Genomic DNA, 18347 nt, shown 5'->3' on the forward strand with positions numbered 1-18347 from the left:
AATAAAGCCACGCCGAAATTCACAATATTTATATGTGCAGCTCTCTATGTGCAGACAAGATGCTTCATCAAGGAATATGGGCTGCATAATCCTACTTTTCATTATGCTGGGAAGCACAGAGCCTGAGAGCAGGAGCTGGGGGCAGCAGGCAGTTACTGGCCTCTCCTCCCTGGCCCACACAGATGGCTCCAGTGCTGTGTCCCCACTCCCCACAGGGCACAAGCACAGCCCAGCTCCTCCAGCAGCCCCCCAGCTGCCACCCCAGGCAACACAGGGACATGCAGCAGCAAATTCAGCACCCAAGGGACCCTCTGCTCCCTGGCCAGCTCAGGGCAAGGAGAGCAGACAGGCACGTGCCAGGACCACCAGCCCTGGGCAGCCCCTGCTCCCTGGGACCCCCTGGCAGACACAGGCAGCCCAACAGATAGGGCACCTGTGCCACCTGGCAGCCTGCAGTGCCACAGGCAGGGGGTCTGTCAGGCTGCACCTTCCACTGATCCCACTGATGGGTCTGAGGATGGCACCTCCAGTCCCATGGGGTGCCTGCAAAAGCCCTGGCAACTGGGCCTGACCACCTTCTTGTACTCAGACAAAACTTTCAGGTAGAAGAGGGTGGATTCAGGCAACTGGACTCAACTGGAATGAAAAAGTGGAGAAGCCCTGAGGAATCTGGCAGCTTTGTGATGTCATCTTACTCTCCCTTGAAGCCAGCTAGATAGGATGAGACCTTTGTGACCAGTGGTGCCTGAAGAAGCATGTGATGCTGAGACAAGTTTCCTCCTAGTCTGAGACTTCAGATGAGAGGTGACCTTTGCAGAGCAGAGCTCCTCAGATGTCACACGTGTACAGAACACTCCCTCAGAGCCAGCCCTGGCCTGGTGGCTGCCTCCTCCCTGTGCTCCTCAAACATTCCCTCCCACTGAACTGCAGCCCAGGGCTCCCAGCAACTTCCCAGATCAGCAAATAAAACCTGCTGAAGGAGTTCACCTGACACTGCTGAGCCAAGTCCCTTTACCTCCCTGGCATGCCAGAGGCACCCAGGAGTGTCCTGCCTGTACCATGCACTGTTAGTACATGACAAAGGAAGGCTAACCAAGACAGACATCTGAAAATGAACACAAGGCACCACAGTTTGCCATTAAATTCACCACCTGGAGTGTCTGCACTCATCACAGTTCATAGAGGGCATCCCTGACCCTGGGATTACTGCTTGACTTTATCTGTGACTTGGGAGAGACAAGAAAAGTATTTTCCATAAAGGAAGGATTCCTAGGAAGAAGTGAAGACAGCCCTCATGATTTGCTCAGTGTCTGCCTGGCTACTTACCTCCTTTTCAATTTCTGCAAGGGTTTTGATTGTGATACCCAGGAGATCAACTGGCTGCATCTGGCAAGAAAGAAACAAAAATGTCAAATTCAGGCTCAGGGAGGGAGTGTGTTTGTTTGTTTGTTGTTTTGTTCTGTTTGAAGTCAGCAAACACTCTATCACCAGAGATTTAGAGGCACCATCTGTAAACACAGGCATGATCCTGTTCCTCATTCCAGCAGGAGTGAAACAGCAGAGGGTGGGCTGGGGCTACCAGCTCCAACACTGCTCTTCCTCAGAGTGAGAGCTGACACTCACCTCTGCCCTGCCCAGGATGTGCCAGCTCCCCCTGCACAGTCTGCACCCCAGGGATGGTGTGAGCAGCACCAGCTGCAGAAGCCCTGACCAAACTGACCATATGGTGGCAATGGTGTCTAAAGGATCTGCAGGCAGGCTTAGCACAACCTAATCTCTCTGCATTTGTCCTCACAGCAGGGCCTTCAGCTTTCTGGGAATAACTGCCCATAAACAACCCTCTCAGAGAGCAAGGAATGTGAAAAACCTCTGTCAGCAGGAACAGGAAAGCACAAAGCTGCAGCACGACTGAAAAATCAGACACAGCTGATGGCCCAGTGTTTGCATTAACAGCTTCCTGTAAATTGATTTTTGAAAAGATGCTGCTCTGGGATCAGATGGATTCAGGAACTGGTAGTGGGATGCTGAATCTTTGTGCTCTGGATCATCAGCTGTAACAAGCACTGGCCCAGTGACAGGCAGAGGTCACCCAGAGGCAGAGCAGTGTTTCTGCAGACACCACCTGGGCCCTCTCCAGCCTGCCCGGGCCAGGCAGGACCCTGGTGGCAGCTGATGGCCCTGGGGTGCCCTGTGCCATCACCACTGCCCTGAACCTCTGCAGGACAACAGAAAGTTGTCTGGCTGTTGGCACCACGCCATCCTCACAGCAGCTAAATCCAGGGGAACTCCACATCTGCAGCTTTCTTTACAATCTAAGCTAAGAAATTAGAAATGCTTTCAACACCAGGGAGTCCCATTGCCATTCCTATTTTTGATGGTAATAAACCTTGAAATCCCAGGACAATTCAGTTTTAGAAGCAATCTGGCAAAAGCCTTTCCCACCTAATGGGCAGCTCTTGTGACATGCAGCCTCAGCCCATCTCAAGCACTGGGGATGTATTTGGCCCCACAACAGAACAGAAGGTAATTTGTCCTGATGCTTTATAATGGCTCTCCAGAAACAATGGATTTCAGACACTGGGAGAACAACAAAGGCAACTCACCCCTTCAGGAGCGCAGGCAAACTTCTCTGAAATCATAAAAGGCACTCCATCCATTGCTGAAAGGGACAAGACATCACACATGACATTTCCAGCTGGCTTCTGACATGCAGCCTCACACATTCCCAGTGACAGATCAAGTGTTCACAGCACTGGCACATGACTGATTACTCCCAAACAGCCTTTTCCTCCCTCTAAACTGCCAGTGGCCATAGCTGGGTCAGTCCCTACCAAACCAGGAACCCAAGGAATTCTCCTTCTCTATCCAAATACAGTTTCATGGCCTCAATTTTGCAATTTCCAATTCCGTGCTGCTGGCAAAGCAGGACAGTATTTGAAACTGGAAGGAGGACACAGCTCTATTTACCCCCTCCTCCCAAAGCAGCTCAGCACACTGGTGGTGTCTGAGCAAGCACAAGAGCAGCTGGCTCAGGGCACTGCAGCCCCAAGGCAGTGGGCACCACCCCTGTGTCCCAGGCAATTGCCACCACCTGGGCAGGACCATGACAAACACCTGGGGACAGGCACCTCCCTGGCCTGGCTGCTCAGCAGTGAGCAGTGGGCTCAAACACCTGCCAACCACATCTGAAGGATGCAAACCAGTGGATAAGAAGACAGACATGAGGACATGACACCACACAGCACAGCCTTGTGTCACACAGCCTGAATGGCTCTCAGAGCACTGTTTGCCTTTACACCACCTTGTATGCCCATCCTAGTGCATGATCAGCATTTGTGTCTTGCTATCACCATGCCACAGGAAACCTCCCACGAGATGTGGTGGTACAAGGGAGACACTTATTTTTAGAACATGTAACTCAGCAATTTGCACACACGACTGAAAAGGGCGTGTTAATAAGGGACTGCACACCCCAGTACACCCCCTTTATTGCACTTACACCTTAAACACCTGAAGTCTTTAAACTTCAACTCTGAAAGAAATTAAAACTTCGAATTAGAGCAGATTTAAGCCCTGAGAGGCCAGTGATCCTCAAATAGGGTTTTCTTTCAGAAAGCAACAGCACCCACAAACCCAGTGCTCGTCTGTCTGCAGTTTCTAACTTCTACAGCACCACTGAGCCACCATGTTAGTGATTAAACAAGGGTATTTAAGAATACTCAGCCTTCTACATGTGCTGTGTCTATTTTGGATTTTAAACCCCCCCTGCACAGGAGGAATTTTGTTATCAAAGGTGCTGCGAGAAACAAAAGGAAACAGATGAAAAGCGGCATCACCAAACGCAGGAAGTTTTAAAGCTGAAAGCCATCTGCACTTGTTATCCAACAGGAACCCCCTTGGATCAGCCCCACGCCAGCCTTGTGAGCAATGAGAGCCTGGGCTGAGCTGGGCTGGGCTGGGCTGAGCTGGGCTGGGCTGGGCTGGGCTGGGCTGGGCTGGGCTGAGCTGGGCTGGGCTGGGCTGGGCTGGGCTGAGCTGGGCTGGGCTGGGCTGGGCTGAGCTGGGCTGGGCTGGGTTAGGCTGGGCTGGGCTGGGCTGGGCTGGGCTGGGCTGGGCTGGGCTGGGCTGAGCTGGGCTGGGCTGAGCTGGGCTGGGCTGGGCTGAGTGTGTGCATCCCCTAGCCTAGCCCAGCCCAGCCCAGCCGTCGATAGAAGCAGGGTGAGCCAAGGGCTCTGCAGTGCAATTAGCACTCTTCTAAACAAACGAGCTGCAGCAGAGCTGTAATTAAGCAGGCCTGTAATTAAGTCTATGCCCTTTATCATCAGGATCGTGCTTGCAAGTGGCATGATGCACGGCAGTGTGCTCTCAGTGCTGCTCCCTGGGCACAGCACTGCCAGCCCAGCACCAGCCTGCTGGAACCAGGAACACCCAGCACAAACCATCAAACACCCTGCACAAACCATCAAACAGCCAGCACAAACAACCTGCTCTCACAGCCTGCTGGAGCACCAAACACCCTGCATAAACAAACTGCTCATGCTGGAGTGTCCAGCACTGGAGTGTCCAGCACTGGGCTGTCCAACACTGTGTGTCCAGCACTGGAGTGTCCAGCACTGTGTGTCCAGCACTGGAGTGTCCAACACTGTGTGTCCAGCATTGGAGTGTCCAACACTGTGTGTCCAGCATTGGAGTGTCCAGCACTGTGTGTCCAGCACTGTGTGTCCAGCACTGGGCTGTCCAGCACTGTGTGTCCAGCACTGGAGTGTCCAGCACTGGGCTGTCCAACACTGTGTGTCCAGCACTGGAGTGTCCAGCACTGTGTGTCCAGCACTGGGGTGTCCAGCACTGTGTGTCCAGCATTGGAGCATCCAGCACTGTGTGTCCAGCACTGTGTGTCCAGCACTGGGCTGTCCAGCACTGTGTGTCCAGCACTGGGGTGTCCAGCACTGGGGTGTCCAGCACTGTGTGTCCAGCATTGGAGCATCCAGCACCGTGTGTCCAGCACTGTGTGTCCAGCACTGGAGTGTCCAGCACTGTGTGTCCAGCACTGGAGTGTCCAGCACTGGGCTGTCCAGCACTGGGGCCTGGCCATGGGGACCACTGCTCCTGCTGCACACTGTGAGGCAGCACACAACTGCTGCTTACAGTAGCAGCTAATGTAATAATAAAGTTAAATGAAACCAGAAGTCTAGGAGGGCATTTTAATTCCATGTCCCTTGTTCTGTAAATAAACAGCAGCAGCAGCCTCTGGTTTCTCCCTTTTTCCTTTTTTTTCCCTCTTGCCTTTAAAGCACTCCTGGGAGGCTCTGATTCAAATAAAAATGGTGGGCAGGTCCCAGTTTTACAGAATTACTCACACTGTCATAGGAGCAGCTCAGCACTGACCCACACAGCCTTCAGCTTCTTTAAAGGCTGGGACTTTAAAGTATTTCTGAAGACCCATAAAGTGTTTGCACCTTGCAGATCAAAGCCTCCCTGCACAGGTAGGCAAAGCTGCCCCTGCCCCCAGAGCCTCAGGGACAGAAGGAAGCTGTGCAAGGCTTGTCACCCCTCCCTGAGCACTCCAGAGATTCTGCTTTCTGTGCTGCAGACTCCAGCTAAATCTCAGTTGTCAAATTAGTAATTCATCTTTCTTGAATAACTATATTTTTAGCCAAGCTACCAGATTTAAATAATCAGACCTGCCAATGCTACCCTAATTTAAACATGCTGACGAACTTTCACAGGCAGCATCAGCTAACATAATGAGTTTCTGGATGACAAAGAACTTCAGACAGTAGTTCTCTACACTACCCAGCGTAATAAGCACTTGTTCTTTTCTACAATGTGCACATAAAAGAGAAATCTAAATAACAGTTGCTGTAATTATCTTGAAAAATATGTGGTGATTAATGGTGATTATGAAAATCTGTACAATTGTTCGCTAAAGCTCCAAAGATCAGATGGTCTCTTGAAGGAAGCACCAGTGAAGAACTGGAAACACAAAAGCTCCCGAGTGTGAGAGGGACCAGCCAGTGCCAGCTCAGCCCTCACCCTCCCCTGACCTCTGCCAGGGCTTCCAGCACTGTGCCATTGTGCAGGAAGCACAAAGTTCAACCTGTTATTTATGCAAATAATTAATTACTCTTGTATCCAGCTCACAGTTTGTCATGACACATTAATGACTTGATAGACTTGCATGAACTAGTGAGCACAGGACAGCAGAGCACTTTTATCGTCATTTAATTTAAAAACGATCCTCTGTGAAATTATCTACTTGTGAGTGATGGAAGCATAAAGAACAGACTCAGCAAAGCTTCTTTTGGATCATTGCTTTATTAATGGCAGCGTCAGGGAAATGACAAATGCCAGCATTGTCCCACTGAGGAGGTGGGTGCAATGAGAGGCTGCAGTGGGGCTGTTTGCACTGCAGAGTGCTGATTGCTCAGGGCTGGGGCTGCACAGCCTCTGGGGGCAGATACACCCCAGCTCCTGGGAATCACAGCTGCCCTGCTCTGCATCCTCAGCCTTTATAGCTCTGGCTCCTTTACTGCTGGTTTTCATAGCCTTTTACACTTGTTGTTCAATTTCTGATATCAAAAATATTTAAATAAATAAATAAACAAATCCCTTGCAAAACATTTTCTTGCATGACTGAAAATGAAGAACTGTTAATCCAAACCAACAAAAACCTCAACACTGAGTGCACTGCTGCCACCTTTAAAATTCAAATGACCTTAGATTGTAGGAAGAGCTTTCTCTAACGCTGCAGAACTGCTCCCATTTTCCCCAGACCTGAATACTGACAGTGCTCATCCTTTACCAAGAAGAGTATCTCATAAACAGCAGCACCATAAACCAGCAGAGCTCCCCTGCTTAGAGAAATCTTGATTTCCAGCTAAATGGCACCAGAGGAATCTGGGAGCAGATTGGGAACTGGAGAGCTCAGGAACAGCAGCACCTGGAGGAGCCATGGTCAGGCTGGGGGACACCAGCCCCTGTCTGGGGTGGGCAACACGTGCCCTTAGTACAGGGAAACCATTCAGAAACATGAGAAAATGCTTTAAAACAGTTTGCAGTGCATCTAGAGAAGGATGTGAGCTTTTCAAACCAAAGCAGCTCAGTGCTGCTAAGCCTCCTCCTCCTGTATTCTGTACAGAGATTTAAAACAGCAGCCTGAATAGCAAATGTGTGTGTGCTTTGTGCTACCCTGCACCAAGGCCCAGATGGAGGCACACCAAATCACTGAAGGCAAAACCTCAGGGCCAAGCCAAAAGCAACCCGTCCTGGCAAGCCCTGCTGCACCAGGGAACCTGCAGCTGCCCCAGCTGTGCTGCCCAGCTGCAGACACCAACCCCAGCAGGCACAGGGGGGTGGGCAGGGGCACAGGGCTCAGCCCTGCCTGCCAGGGAGAGCCCCAGGCCTGCTGTGCCAGCTGTGCCCTGTGCCCAGCTCTGCCCTGTGCCCAGCTGTGCCCAGCTGTGCCCAGCTGTGCCCTGTGCTAGCTCTGCCCTGTGCCCAGCTGTGCCCAGCTGTGCCCAGCTGTGCCCTGTGCCCAGCTCTGCCCTGTGCCCAGCTGTGCCCAGCTGTGCCCTGTGCTAGCTCTGCCCTGTGCCCAACTGTGCCCAGCTGTGCCCTGTGCCCAGCTCTGCCCTGTGCCCAGCTCTGCCCTGTGCCAGCTGTGCCCAGCTCTGCCCTGTGCCCAGCTGTGCCCTGTGCCAGCTGTGCCCTGTGCCCAGCTGTGCCCAGCTGTGCCCTGTACCCAGCTGTGCCCAGCTCTGCCCTGTGCCCAGCTGTGCCCTGTGCCAGCTGTGCCCTGTGCCCAGCTGTGCCCTGTGCCCAGCTCTGCCCTGTGCCAGCTGTGCCCAGTGCCAGCTGTGCCCAGCTGTGCCCAGCTGTGCCCTGTGCCCAGCTGTGCCCTGTGCCCAGCTGTGCCCAGCTGTGCCCTGTGCCCAGCTGTGCCCTGTGCCAGCTGTGCCCTGTGCCCAGCTGTGCCCAGCTCTGCCCTGTGCCCAGCTGTGCCCAGCTCTGCCCTGTGCCCAGCTGTGCCCTGTGCCAGCTGTGCCCTGTGCCCAGCTGTGCCCAGCTGTGCCCTGTGCCCAGCTGTGCCCTGTGCCAGCTGTGCCCTGTGCCAGCTGTGCCCTGCCATCCTGGGCAGCACAAACCACCCAAGCCTGCTGCAGTGACTGGGGGAGCTGGGGCCTCCTGGCTGGGGCAGGAACCTCTGCTCTGGGAAAGGTTTACAGCTTTCCTGTTCATCTTGAAATGACTTTGATTAAAAAACCAGACCCGGACTAAATTTTCATTTTTGCTAATTTGATTGTCAGCCTCGATTTTCTCAGTTTCCTGCATAGCTCATGACATGGCACAATTAGTTCTTTACTGCTAAGATCAAGCCACGAAAACACTTGAAAAAGTACCCCTGGATTTGATTATTCTCTTTTTTAAATAAAGTGAAGGTTAAGTACTGCATGGTGACGCCTGAGGAGCACCTCAGCACTGTGACTCCATCAGCACCAGAGAACATGGAGAGACTTCAAACAAGCTCTTCAAATTGCAAGTGTTTAGGAGCTCTTGATTTTATTATTTTTTAATAAAATGTCCCCTTTGAAGTCTCTGCACCACACTAAACTTCAAAGATCACACCTTAGCATGTGCTGTTTCCAAGCCACAAGCCTTAATTAATTAGAGCAGAGCAGATACAAACCAGGGCACTGGTGTGGGGCTGAGGCAGAGCTGGGACAGGGCTCAGGGCTGGGGAGGTGAAGGAAAGGCAAAGGCACAGACAAAGGCAGGTTCTCCTCCAGTGTCTGCTCAGGGCTGTGTGCTGAAGAGAAAGCCAGATGCTTTTCCACTGCCTTCAGCCCTGCTGTAATGAGAGCTCCTTGGAAGCCATTAAACATGTCCTGTCTGTCTGTCTGTCTGCCCAGCCACACAGCACAGGCAGCAGAGATGCAAAAAGCACCTTGGGCAGCCCCACAATGGCTGCACTGTTCCCTGGCCCCCAGCTGGAAATTCCTGCTGCTTGATGAGAGCAGCATGCACGGGCTCCCAGGGCTGCAGGCAGGAGCAGGGTATTACAGCCACAGCCTGCACATGGTCTCAGGGCCTGCCCTGGAAGCTGCTTCCTTAGCTGGCCATCCATGGTGTGGGTGGGATTGCTGTGCCAGTCCCAGCCTCTGGCCAGGGGCAGATGCCCACAGTGACACTGGGACCCTGCAGCTGTGCCCTGGGGGACCAGCCTCTGTCCCACTGCACTCCAAGGGGGACAATGCTGCACAGCCCTGTTCTGGTTTTAGGGACTCAAGCTATTTTTAACACACAGCAGCTCTGTTTCTAATAAAAGCAGGAGAAAGAAGCTAGAGCAGCTGCCCTGACAGCACTGTGCCACCCATTCTGTAAGATGTTATGGGAAGAGACTCATCCCAAGCATGGCCAGGGAGGATGTGGGGACACCCATCTCCTGCCCTGGAGCCCCCTGAGGCACAGAAGGTGCTCCCACCACCCCATGGAGCATTCCCCCAGCCAGAGGCAGAGCCAGGGGTGCAGTGCTGGGGAGGTGCCAGCAGCCAGGCAGAGGCACAGCCCTGCCCACCAGCAGGGGATCCACATCTTCTAATGGGATTGCATTCTTTAAGTGCTCAAAATCATTACTGCAGCCACATATTTCTAGCAGGTAAATTTCATTTGCATATGCAAATGATATCTAAATACACTGCACCATTAATATGATCAGTAATTACATAATAATAGTCACCAATCTCACACACATCAAACTTACAGTTTTGTAGCTATTAAGGAAACTGTGCTTTGTAATTAAGATAATCCTCATTTCCAGATGCTAATTAACTATATAATAATTAGCTTCTTTTGCTAATGCAAATTAAGTATTTTCATCCTTATTGGTAAAAGAGTTGCTTATCACTTAAAAAAGAGACAACCTATAAATAATCCCTCCTCCTCCCTAAAGGTGAAAAGGTAACTCCATTTTTATCAGTCTCATTTGTGAATGTAAATTAGCCCTGACTAATCAAATCACAGATTAATGTGCCCATCCTGCAGCAGGGCCAGTGCCTGGCATGGCCCTCAGAGGGTGAGGCTTGCCCCTGGCTCCTTCCTCTGCTGCTGCCCAGCAGGGACCCCTGTGCCACCAGCCTGTGCCACCAGCCAGGTCCAGAGCACCCAGAGCTGGTGGCAGTGGTGGCAGTGGTGGCACAGGGGCCCTAGGCTGGTGGCAGTGGTGGCAGTGGTGGCACAGTGGTGGCACAGGGGCCCTGGGCTGATGGCAGTGGTGGCAGTGGTGGCAGTGGTGGCACAGGGGCCCTGGGCTGGTGGCAGTGGTGGCAGTGGTGGCACAGTGGTGGCACAGGGGCCCTGGGCTGGTGGCAGTGGTGGCAGTGGTGGCAGTGGTGGCACAGGGGCCCTGGGCTGGTGGCAGTGGTGGCAGTGGTGGCACAGGGGTCCTGGGCTGGTGGCAGTGGTGCCACAGGAGCCCTAGGCTGATGGAAGTGGTGGCAGTGGTGGCAGTGGTGGCACAGGGGCCCTGGGCTGGTGGCAGTGGTGGCAGTGGTGGCACAGTGGTGGCACAGGGGCCCTGGGCTGGTGGCAGTGGTGCAGCTGCAGTGGCAGCCCTGCCAGCCCCTCAGCCTTGGTGCAGCACATTCATCATGTGCTAAAGCAATCCACCCACTCTGCAGCAGCATTTGTCATTAATTATGCTAATCAGCACACCATTACTCTCGATGACACCACAGCACTTATTAGCCAGCTCTGGTTTTCCAAAAGCACAGCTCATTGTGTATGTGAGTGCTGCGCCTGCATTAGCCCACAGGGAAGAAATGTCCAATTATGAAAAGAAGAAATTTGCTATTATCTCCCTCTAACAAACCAATTTAGTAATTATAAAAGTCTCTGAACTCAGAAGGATTTGTTAAGAAAAGCTGAGTGATGAAACCAGAGAATTTTCTTTGCAATAACTTTCTGAGTTGGAATTGAAGTGACAACAGAGAATGAGCAGTTTTTATTATCCTAATTACAACTCTTGCATCTTCACTTTAGATGATCAAAAAGCAGAATTTATCTAAACACAGGCCCCTATCTAGCTCCTCCCTTAACCTTCTGATTAGTTTATTGTAACAGATTTGCAGCCAGATGTGTACAACGTGTCACAGACCCTGAGACAGGCTGGCCAGTCCCCAAGGCACAGCCCTGCAGAGGGGATGGGACAGGGCAGCAGCCACCCCTGGAAAGGAACCCTGGAAAGGAACCCTGGAAAGGAACCATGGAAAGGAACCGTGGAAAGGAACCGTGGAAAGGAACCATGGAAAGGAACCCATGGAAAGGAACCATGGAAAGGAACCCTGGAAAGGAACCCTGGAAAGGAACCCTGGAAAGGAACCCATGGACAGACACCCCTGCAAAGGCCAAGCCCTGTGCCCTGGCACCCAGCGTGGGGACACTGCCAGCTGCAGTGTCACCTGTGCTGGCACAGCCAGAGGGGAGCAGCCAGGCCCTGCAGAGTCCCAGGACACTGGAGCACAATTCCTCCCCAGTTCAGGCTGGTTTGCTCGCTGCAAGGAGACACCACTAGTTTTAGACCCTTAATATGTGTTAAGAGCTCATTAATATCATCAGAGTAAATGGGCCTATTAAAACATCTTTAAGCAATATCTGAACATACATCTCCCTAAACTATATTTAATGACTGTACTTAAGATACATTATATGAAAGTCTTAATGAGACATTAGATAGCATTTTGAAGATTAAAATTAGAGAATCCATATAAAGTCTGTCCACTTAATTTAGCCTTAAGCTACACTGATGAAATACGTTACCACCAAATTATTACTTCATTAGAACAAATATTTTCTAATAATTCTGATTTATGCCATTAGTTGTCTCCATATATACCATATATTCATATCTATATGTACATATAAAAGAATACACAAAACCATTTTCTAGCTCAAGAGGAGACGGGAGAAATTCTGAGCTTTCTAATGGCTGAGTTAATTACTTGTCTTTTTTTCTATGGAGTTAAAAATATGCACTCTTCATAACAGTCCATTTATGGTGCCCCCCCCTTATCCATTAAGCATAAGGCCATTTTTTAAACAGTTGCTGTTTGCTTTTCAAGGCCCAGTAAGGTGCCTTGGGTTGGGGCAGAGGCTGGGGGGGTGGCAGTGCAGCCCCCAGGATGGACCCCAGGCCAGGCAGGACAGGCAGGACCCTTGCTCTGCCCTGCCCGTGGCTCAGCCAGGGATGGGACCTGCCAAAATGAGACAGGGCAAAGCTGCAGCACAGCCAGGAACAGGCACCCACCCACCTGGGCACTGCTGCAGCACTGCCAGGCCATGGGGCACCCCCAGCACTGCCCAGGCTAACTGCACTCAAATTATTAGCAAGAGCTTTATGTGTGCTTTATTTCCTACAAACTGCTCTTCATTAGATAAATGAAGGCCAGCACTTTGCAAGTGTTTTCAATGATGCAGGATGGCATTGAGCTGTCTGCTGGTGATAATCAGGGCAAGCAGCAGTGACACCTCCTGCTCAGAGCTGGAGAGTGCTGCTGCCCCAGGCCAGGCACTCAAACTGCTGCTTGCCTTGATGCAACCTGCACAAACCACACTGACTCTGCCCAAGCCTTCCACCCAGAGGAGACAACACCTCCTTGTAGCAATTCTGCATTTTTAACTGTGCAAATGAGGCATTCTTCATAAATAACAGCCTGGTTTGCTGCACTGCAACTCCTTTTTATTAGCAGCACAGAAATGCACAATGAGCTGCGTGTTCTATTATTCTTTGTCAAATCACAGAATGCTACATTAGAATAACTCTGCTGGTCAATGTAATATAGTTTATTAAATTCAACTTCTGTGCAAAACCCACTGTAAAACAGCATGATAAGAAGGCTATAAAAATTTAATTTTACTCCAAACTCCATCAAAAAAAAAAAAATGGTGTGAAAAGTAATTTTGCATAATCAGTACACGCCATCTGGAACAATTAACTGATTTCTATAGAACTATGAGGATCAGTCATATCTGCTTATTAAAGATCAGAAATTATACAAGTAATAAATCCTTGAAAAAACTAAGCATACTCCCGCCTGTCAATGCTATTTTAACTTCAAATACTGAGGAACGCCTGATAAGGCTGAAAAGAAGAGATTAATATATGCAAATTACATCCAGCATTTTAAATCCCCAACAACTGTCTCTGGTTTTCTGTCCCTTATTTGCTGCCTTTATGTTTTATTCATAGACCAACTCACCTGTCACTTCATAAGCTATAATATTATGGGGGGTATTATTAAACAGCATAAAGCCAAGCTTTAATTGGAAAGCTTCATTGCATTTTCCAATTATTTGGAGTAAATTAAAAGCAGATGCACATAGTTTAATAAGGATTCTAATATCAGTTCCGGGAAATCAAAATCCATTGTCATTACTATGCTGTGATAGTTTTGCAAACTGTACTCAATTTTGGGGGTTTTGAAAAGAAAATCTGTCTCTGCAATCTGTTAATTGTCATTCGGTTAATAACTGTTTAAATATCCAAACCTCTGAGCAGCTCCCTATTTTAAAAAAATTAAACTCTGGCACTTGGCAAAGCAAAACAAACAGTGCAGGCCACCCCAGGGCTGAGCTCCATGGAATGGCACCAGTGCCACAATCCTCATCTGCTGCATCACCACTGCTGCTGTGGGGTGGGGACTGCCCTGTCCTGGGATCACCTCACAGGGATCTCCTGTCCCTGTCCCGGGATCTCCTCACAGGGATCTCCCGTCCCTGTCCCAGGATCTCCTCACAGGGATCTCCCGTCCCTGTCCCAGGATCTCCTCACAGGGATCTCCCCTCCCTGTCCCAGGATCTCCTCACAGGGATCTCCTGTCCCTGTCCCAGGATCTCCTCACAGGGATCTCCCCTCCCTGTCCCAGGATCATCTCACAGGGATCTCCTGTCCCTGTCCCAGGATCTCCTCACAGGGATCTCCTGTCCCTGTCCCAGGATCTCCTCACAGGGATCTCCTGTTCCTGTCCCAGGATCTCCTCACAGGGATCTCCCGTCCCTGTCCCAGGATCTCCTCACAGGGATCTCCCCTCCCTGTCCCAGGATCTCCTCACAGGGATCTCCTGTTCCTGTCCCAGGATCTCCTCACAGGGATCTCCTGTCCCTGTCCCAGGATCTCCTCACAGGGATCTCCCCTCCCTGTCCCAGGATCTCCTCACAGGGATCTCCTGTTCCTGTCCCAGGATCTCCTCACAGGGATCTCCTGTCCCTGTCCCAGGATCTCCTCACAGGGATCTCCTGTCCCTGTCCCAGGATCTCCTCACAGGGATCTCCTGTCCCTGTCCCAGGATCTCCTCACAGGGATCTCCTGTCCCAGGATCTCCTCACAGGGATCTCCCGTCCCTGTCCCAGGATCTCCTCACAGGGATCTCCCCTCCCTGTCCCAGGATCTCCTCACAGGGATCTCCTGTCCCTGTCCCAGGATCTCCTCACAGGGATCTCCCCTCCCTGTCCCAGGATCTCCTCACAGGGATCTCCTGTCCCTGTCCCAGGATCTCCTCACAGGGATCTCCTGTCCCTGTCCCAGGATCTCCTCACAGGGATCTCCTGTCCCAGGATCTCCTCACAGGGATCTCCTGTCCCTGTCCCAGGATCTCCTCACAGGGATCTCCTGTCCCAGGATCTCCTCACAGGGATCTCCCGTCCCTGTCCCAGGATCTCCTCACAGGGATCTCCCCTCCCTGCACAAGCCCTGGCTGTGCCACCAGGCTGTGCCCTACACCTGCTCACACACAATCCATGGCTCTGGGGTTCCAGCTGGGAAATCCTCTCACCCATCAGGCTGCCTGGAGGGGATGGGGAGCTGGGGGACAGGGGAGCAGCCCAGGAGCAGAGGGGACAGGGCAGGGCAGGGCAGTGCCAGCCAGGCCCCCACCTCCCCTCCCTGCACGTGCCAGGAGAGGAGAACAGCAGATATTTCTGTCAGAAATGCCACCTGTGGGAGAGCCCTGGCTCATCCCCCTGCTGGGGTCCCTGCCCAGCACAGCCTGGCTAACCTGGGGCACACTGACACAGCACACCAAGGGGCTGCCCACCGTGGGTGGCAGAATTTAATAACAAACACACTTTTTGAATCTCATTAAGCAACACACTTCCCTTTCTGAAATACGCAGCTGCAGCATTTTGCATGAGACTCCAGCCTCCCTGAACTGCTGGATATTAATAGAGCCTTTCATAGCTGGAAGATTATCCAGGTCTCTTAGTCCAAAGACTGGAAATTGCAATGGGGTAAAGAACAGGCTGACTTTAATCTCAGCTTCAGGAAAGAGGTTTCAATGCAGAATAAAGCTTGTGTCACAACTTGTCTGGCTTTTGGACCATCCTTATTAAAATTCAGTGTCACAAATATATATTTAGTTCTGCTTCTACTCTTAAGAAGCACCAAGAGCTGAGTGAAGGGATGGGGACCCAGAGTAAGAGGCAGCACAGGGCCTCCCCTTCTGAGACTGGGGTCTCAAACCCTTGAACATTACAGACAATTGAACAATCAACAGGAACTGTGCTACAAGATGAAGATAAAAGCAATCCTTGTGCACTGATCCAGAAAATAGAATCTCCTTTTTTTTTTCTCCAAATTACCTGTTTTAGTAAACACACTGTGACAAGTGAATAATTTAATTATCTACAAAAATAATGAAGCAAAACAATAGTTTGTAAAAATAAATTATTAACCTCTGATGAAAACACCTGTCCTCCTATATAGAGGAGAGAGCTACTGTGTCTTTTGAAAGGAAACTAAGGAATTGACATGTAACATAACCTGGCCTTGTGCAACAAGAAGGAAGTTGACATATGGACACTACATTATAACAAAATCTAAACCTAGAAGACCTCTGACATAGACTTCTTTTGTCACTACCAAAGAAAAAAAAAAAGAAAAGAAATGGGGAGTGGGGGGAGAGTGAAGACACCCCAAGGCATTTCCAAGGCAGCCCCTCCAGAACAGGAGGGCTCAGGAGGCAAAGTGCTGTGTCAGGGGCAGGGAACACTTCCCACACCACTGCCCAGACACATTGCACCTGCCCCTGCAGAGCCCAGCCTGCAGAAAGCTGCTCAGTTTCCTTCTCAGGAATCCACTGGCTTTGATGCTTTTCCAGACCATTAACATCAGTTTCTATTCTCTCTGCTGCCTCCAGAGAGCTGGATGAGAAACCTGCATGGAGAGAACCCCAAATGTCACTGCAGCCCCTGCTCTGGCACACAAACCCAGCTCAGCTCAGCCTTGGCAGAGCCTGGCTCACCTGGCCCTGGCTCACCTGGCCCAGGCTGGGTCCCCCTGCCCTTCCTGCTGGGAACACTCACCTGTGTGACTCAGCAGGTGGAATTTGGACTGGAGCCTCTGCTCACAAAGTTTCCTCTCCAAACTCTCAGACCAGAGTTTGCTCTGACTTTTCCCAGAAAGAGTCTTAAAGAGGGCAATAAATATTTAAATATCATAAAATACCTATTTATATATACAGGTAATAAATACCCATTTAGCAAATATTTACCTCCCTAAGGTAATAAACACTGGTGTGTGACTCCAAACTAAACAAGGCAGAGCTGAGGTGAAAGTGGCACCTGTAAGAGCTCAGGGAGCCTCCTCATGGCTGCCAGCCCATCTCCCCACAGAAACACCTCACACAAGGAACCTGATTTGCCAGTTACAGTGCTCAAAGATCACAGAACAGAACCTGTAGGGTAAGGCACACATGCAAAGGCATTTCAGCACCACATGGCTGCTGGAAACCCACTGCTCCTCAGGTAAAAGCTCTCAGCACACCTTCCTTCACCAGAACAAAGTGTCTTAGGCTGCTAGCTCCAACCCAGAGGACATGGCTTTTCTCCTCTTCAAGAGCATGAAAACCTTCACCTGCAGCTCAGCAAGGTCCTGAACTGAGCAGAGACTGCTCTGAGTGGTGAGAGATGCTGTGCTTCTGGTCCCTGCTTTATTTCCATGGATAACACAAGGATGGATGCTCAAACTTCTGGATGACATCTCAGTGTGTCCAGCTAACATCATTATTTCTTAAGGTACTGCACAAATGTTTTGACTCTTTGGGGCTGACAGCTGGCAAGTGTTCCTTGAAAATATTACCAACAAACATATCAAAGCAGGTTCTGCTTTTGTTCTGCTGCTTTCCCAGCACTGTTTCCGTATTTAAGTGTTTACAAGATGAACCTTGGTCTTACCCAAAGGTAACTGATCACCTTGGTATCTCCAAATTTCTGCCAGAATAAAGATCCTTGGAAACTGAAGTTGGGTTTTTGGCTATAGACTGCCAGGGGATCTGGAAGTTGATACAACTGTTTCCTGAACAGAACTGGTGTAAAGAGGCTTTAATTGCTTCATGCACACATCCTGATGGGGCTGTACAGACTGACAGACTCCATGCAGCACAATTTCTATCCTAGTCTGAGAACAGGCCAATGCAAGATGGCTACAGGGAAATTTCAGGGGGAAAAAGACAGTCCTGTTCAGCAGAATGCACAGATCATTGGCAGCAAGGGCTGCTCAGTAACTTCAGAGTCTGCAGTGGTGTTAGAGCACATCCAATTAAGAGAGGCCTGCAGAATATTTACAGCCCTACAAGTCTTGGTTCCTGAAAGGGTTAAAGCTTATTATTAGCATATAATTTACAGGTCCCTTCTCCCAGGGAAGAAATAATGCACAGTAAATGCCACATTCATTTTAATAATACATGTTACAGTCTGTGCCCAACATCTGCACAAAGGTAAAGCAGACAGATTTTTTTGACATGTCCCACTCTGCCATCGAAACACAGGCTTTTTGTTTTGTAAGTGATGGAAGGTTTAATCAAGGAAGCAGGCAATTCATCAATCCAAACAAGGCTGCTCACACTGCCCTGACAGCACACACATGCTTTTATACAGAAGAAACCTGGCCACCTGTCAGCAGCACCTTTTACATCAGGATATACAAATACACTGGGTGATCAATCCTCCAGCTCTTCCCATTCATTTCTTCATTTTCTTATTGTATTTTTCTTTATGCTAGATGTTGCCCTCATTCTCTGCAGCAATAGATGGGAGACAAGGCAGGCTATGGCTGTTTATACACTATCATAAAAATTTATATACCCTTAGAGTGACTTATTTCCCTTCTATTTGAGTACCATTATTATAAGTAATTTTTCACTTCATTGAGGAATTTTCCCTGTATGTTATTATCTGTGCCTGCCTGTGAGGGCTGCCTCTCCCTCACTGTGCTTGTGCCTCTGATAAGCCAAAGCAATATGCTGGCAGAAGATGCTCAAGTCTGAAATGAAGGCAGTATGTAGTCACAACAACATCTT

General features: G+C 50.2%; 2 protein-coding genes across 3 annotated transcripts in view; one reads left to right on the forward strand and one right to left on the reverse strand.

Moving 5' to 3' along the window:
- The window catches only part of HSPA5 (heat shock protein family A (Hsp70) member 5), a 458542-nt gene that overhangs the window by 37267 nt on the left and 402928 nt on the right, over positions 1–18347 (forward strand). The gene's annotated exons all lie outside the window — the stretch shown is intronic.
- MVB12B (multivesicular body subunit 12B) overlaps positions 1–18347 on the reverse strand; it is a 303240-nt gene that overhangs the window by 10259 nt on the left and 274634 nt on the right. For both annotated transcript variants that reach the window (XM_079324481.1, XM_079324482.1), the window contains 2 exons: positions 2604–2659; positions 1327–1386 (listed from right to left, as the gene is read on the reverse strand). In XM_079324481.1, the coding sequence (XP_079180607.1) occupies positions 1327–1386; positions 2604–2659 (116 nt within the window). The remainder of the gene's footprint in view (positions 1–1326; positions 1387–2603; positions 2660–18347) is intronic.

The sequence above is a fragment of the Erithacus rubecula genome, assembly GCF_903797595.1.
Source record: "Erithacus rubecula genome assembly, chromosome: 21".
NCBI classification, from domain to species: domain Eukaryota; kingdom Metazoa; phylum Chordata; class Aves; order Passeriformes; family Muscicapidae; genus Erithacus; species Erithacus rubecula.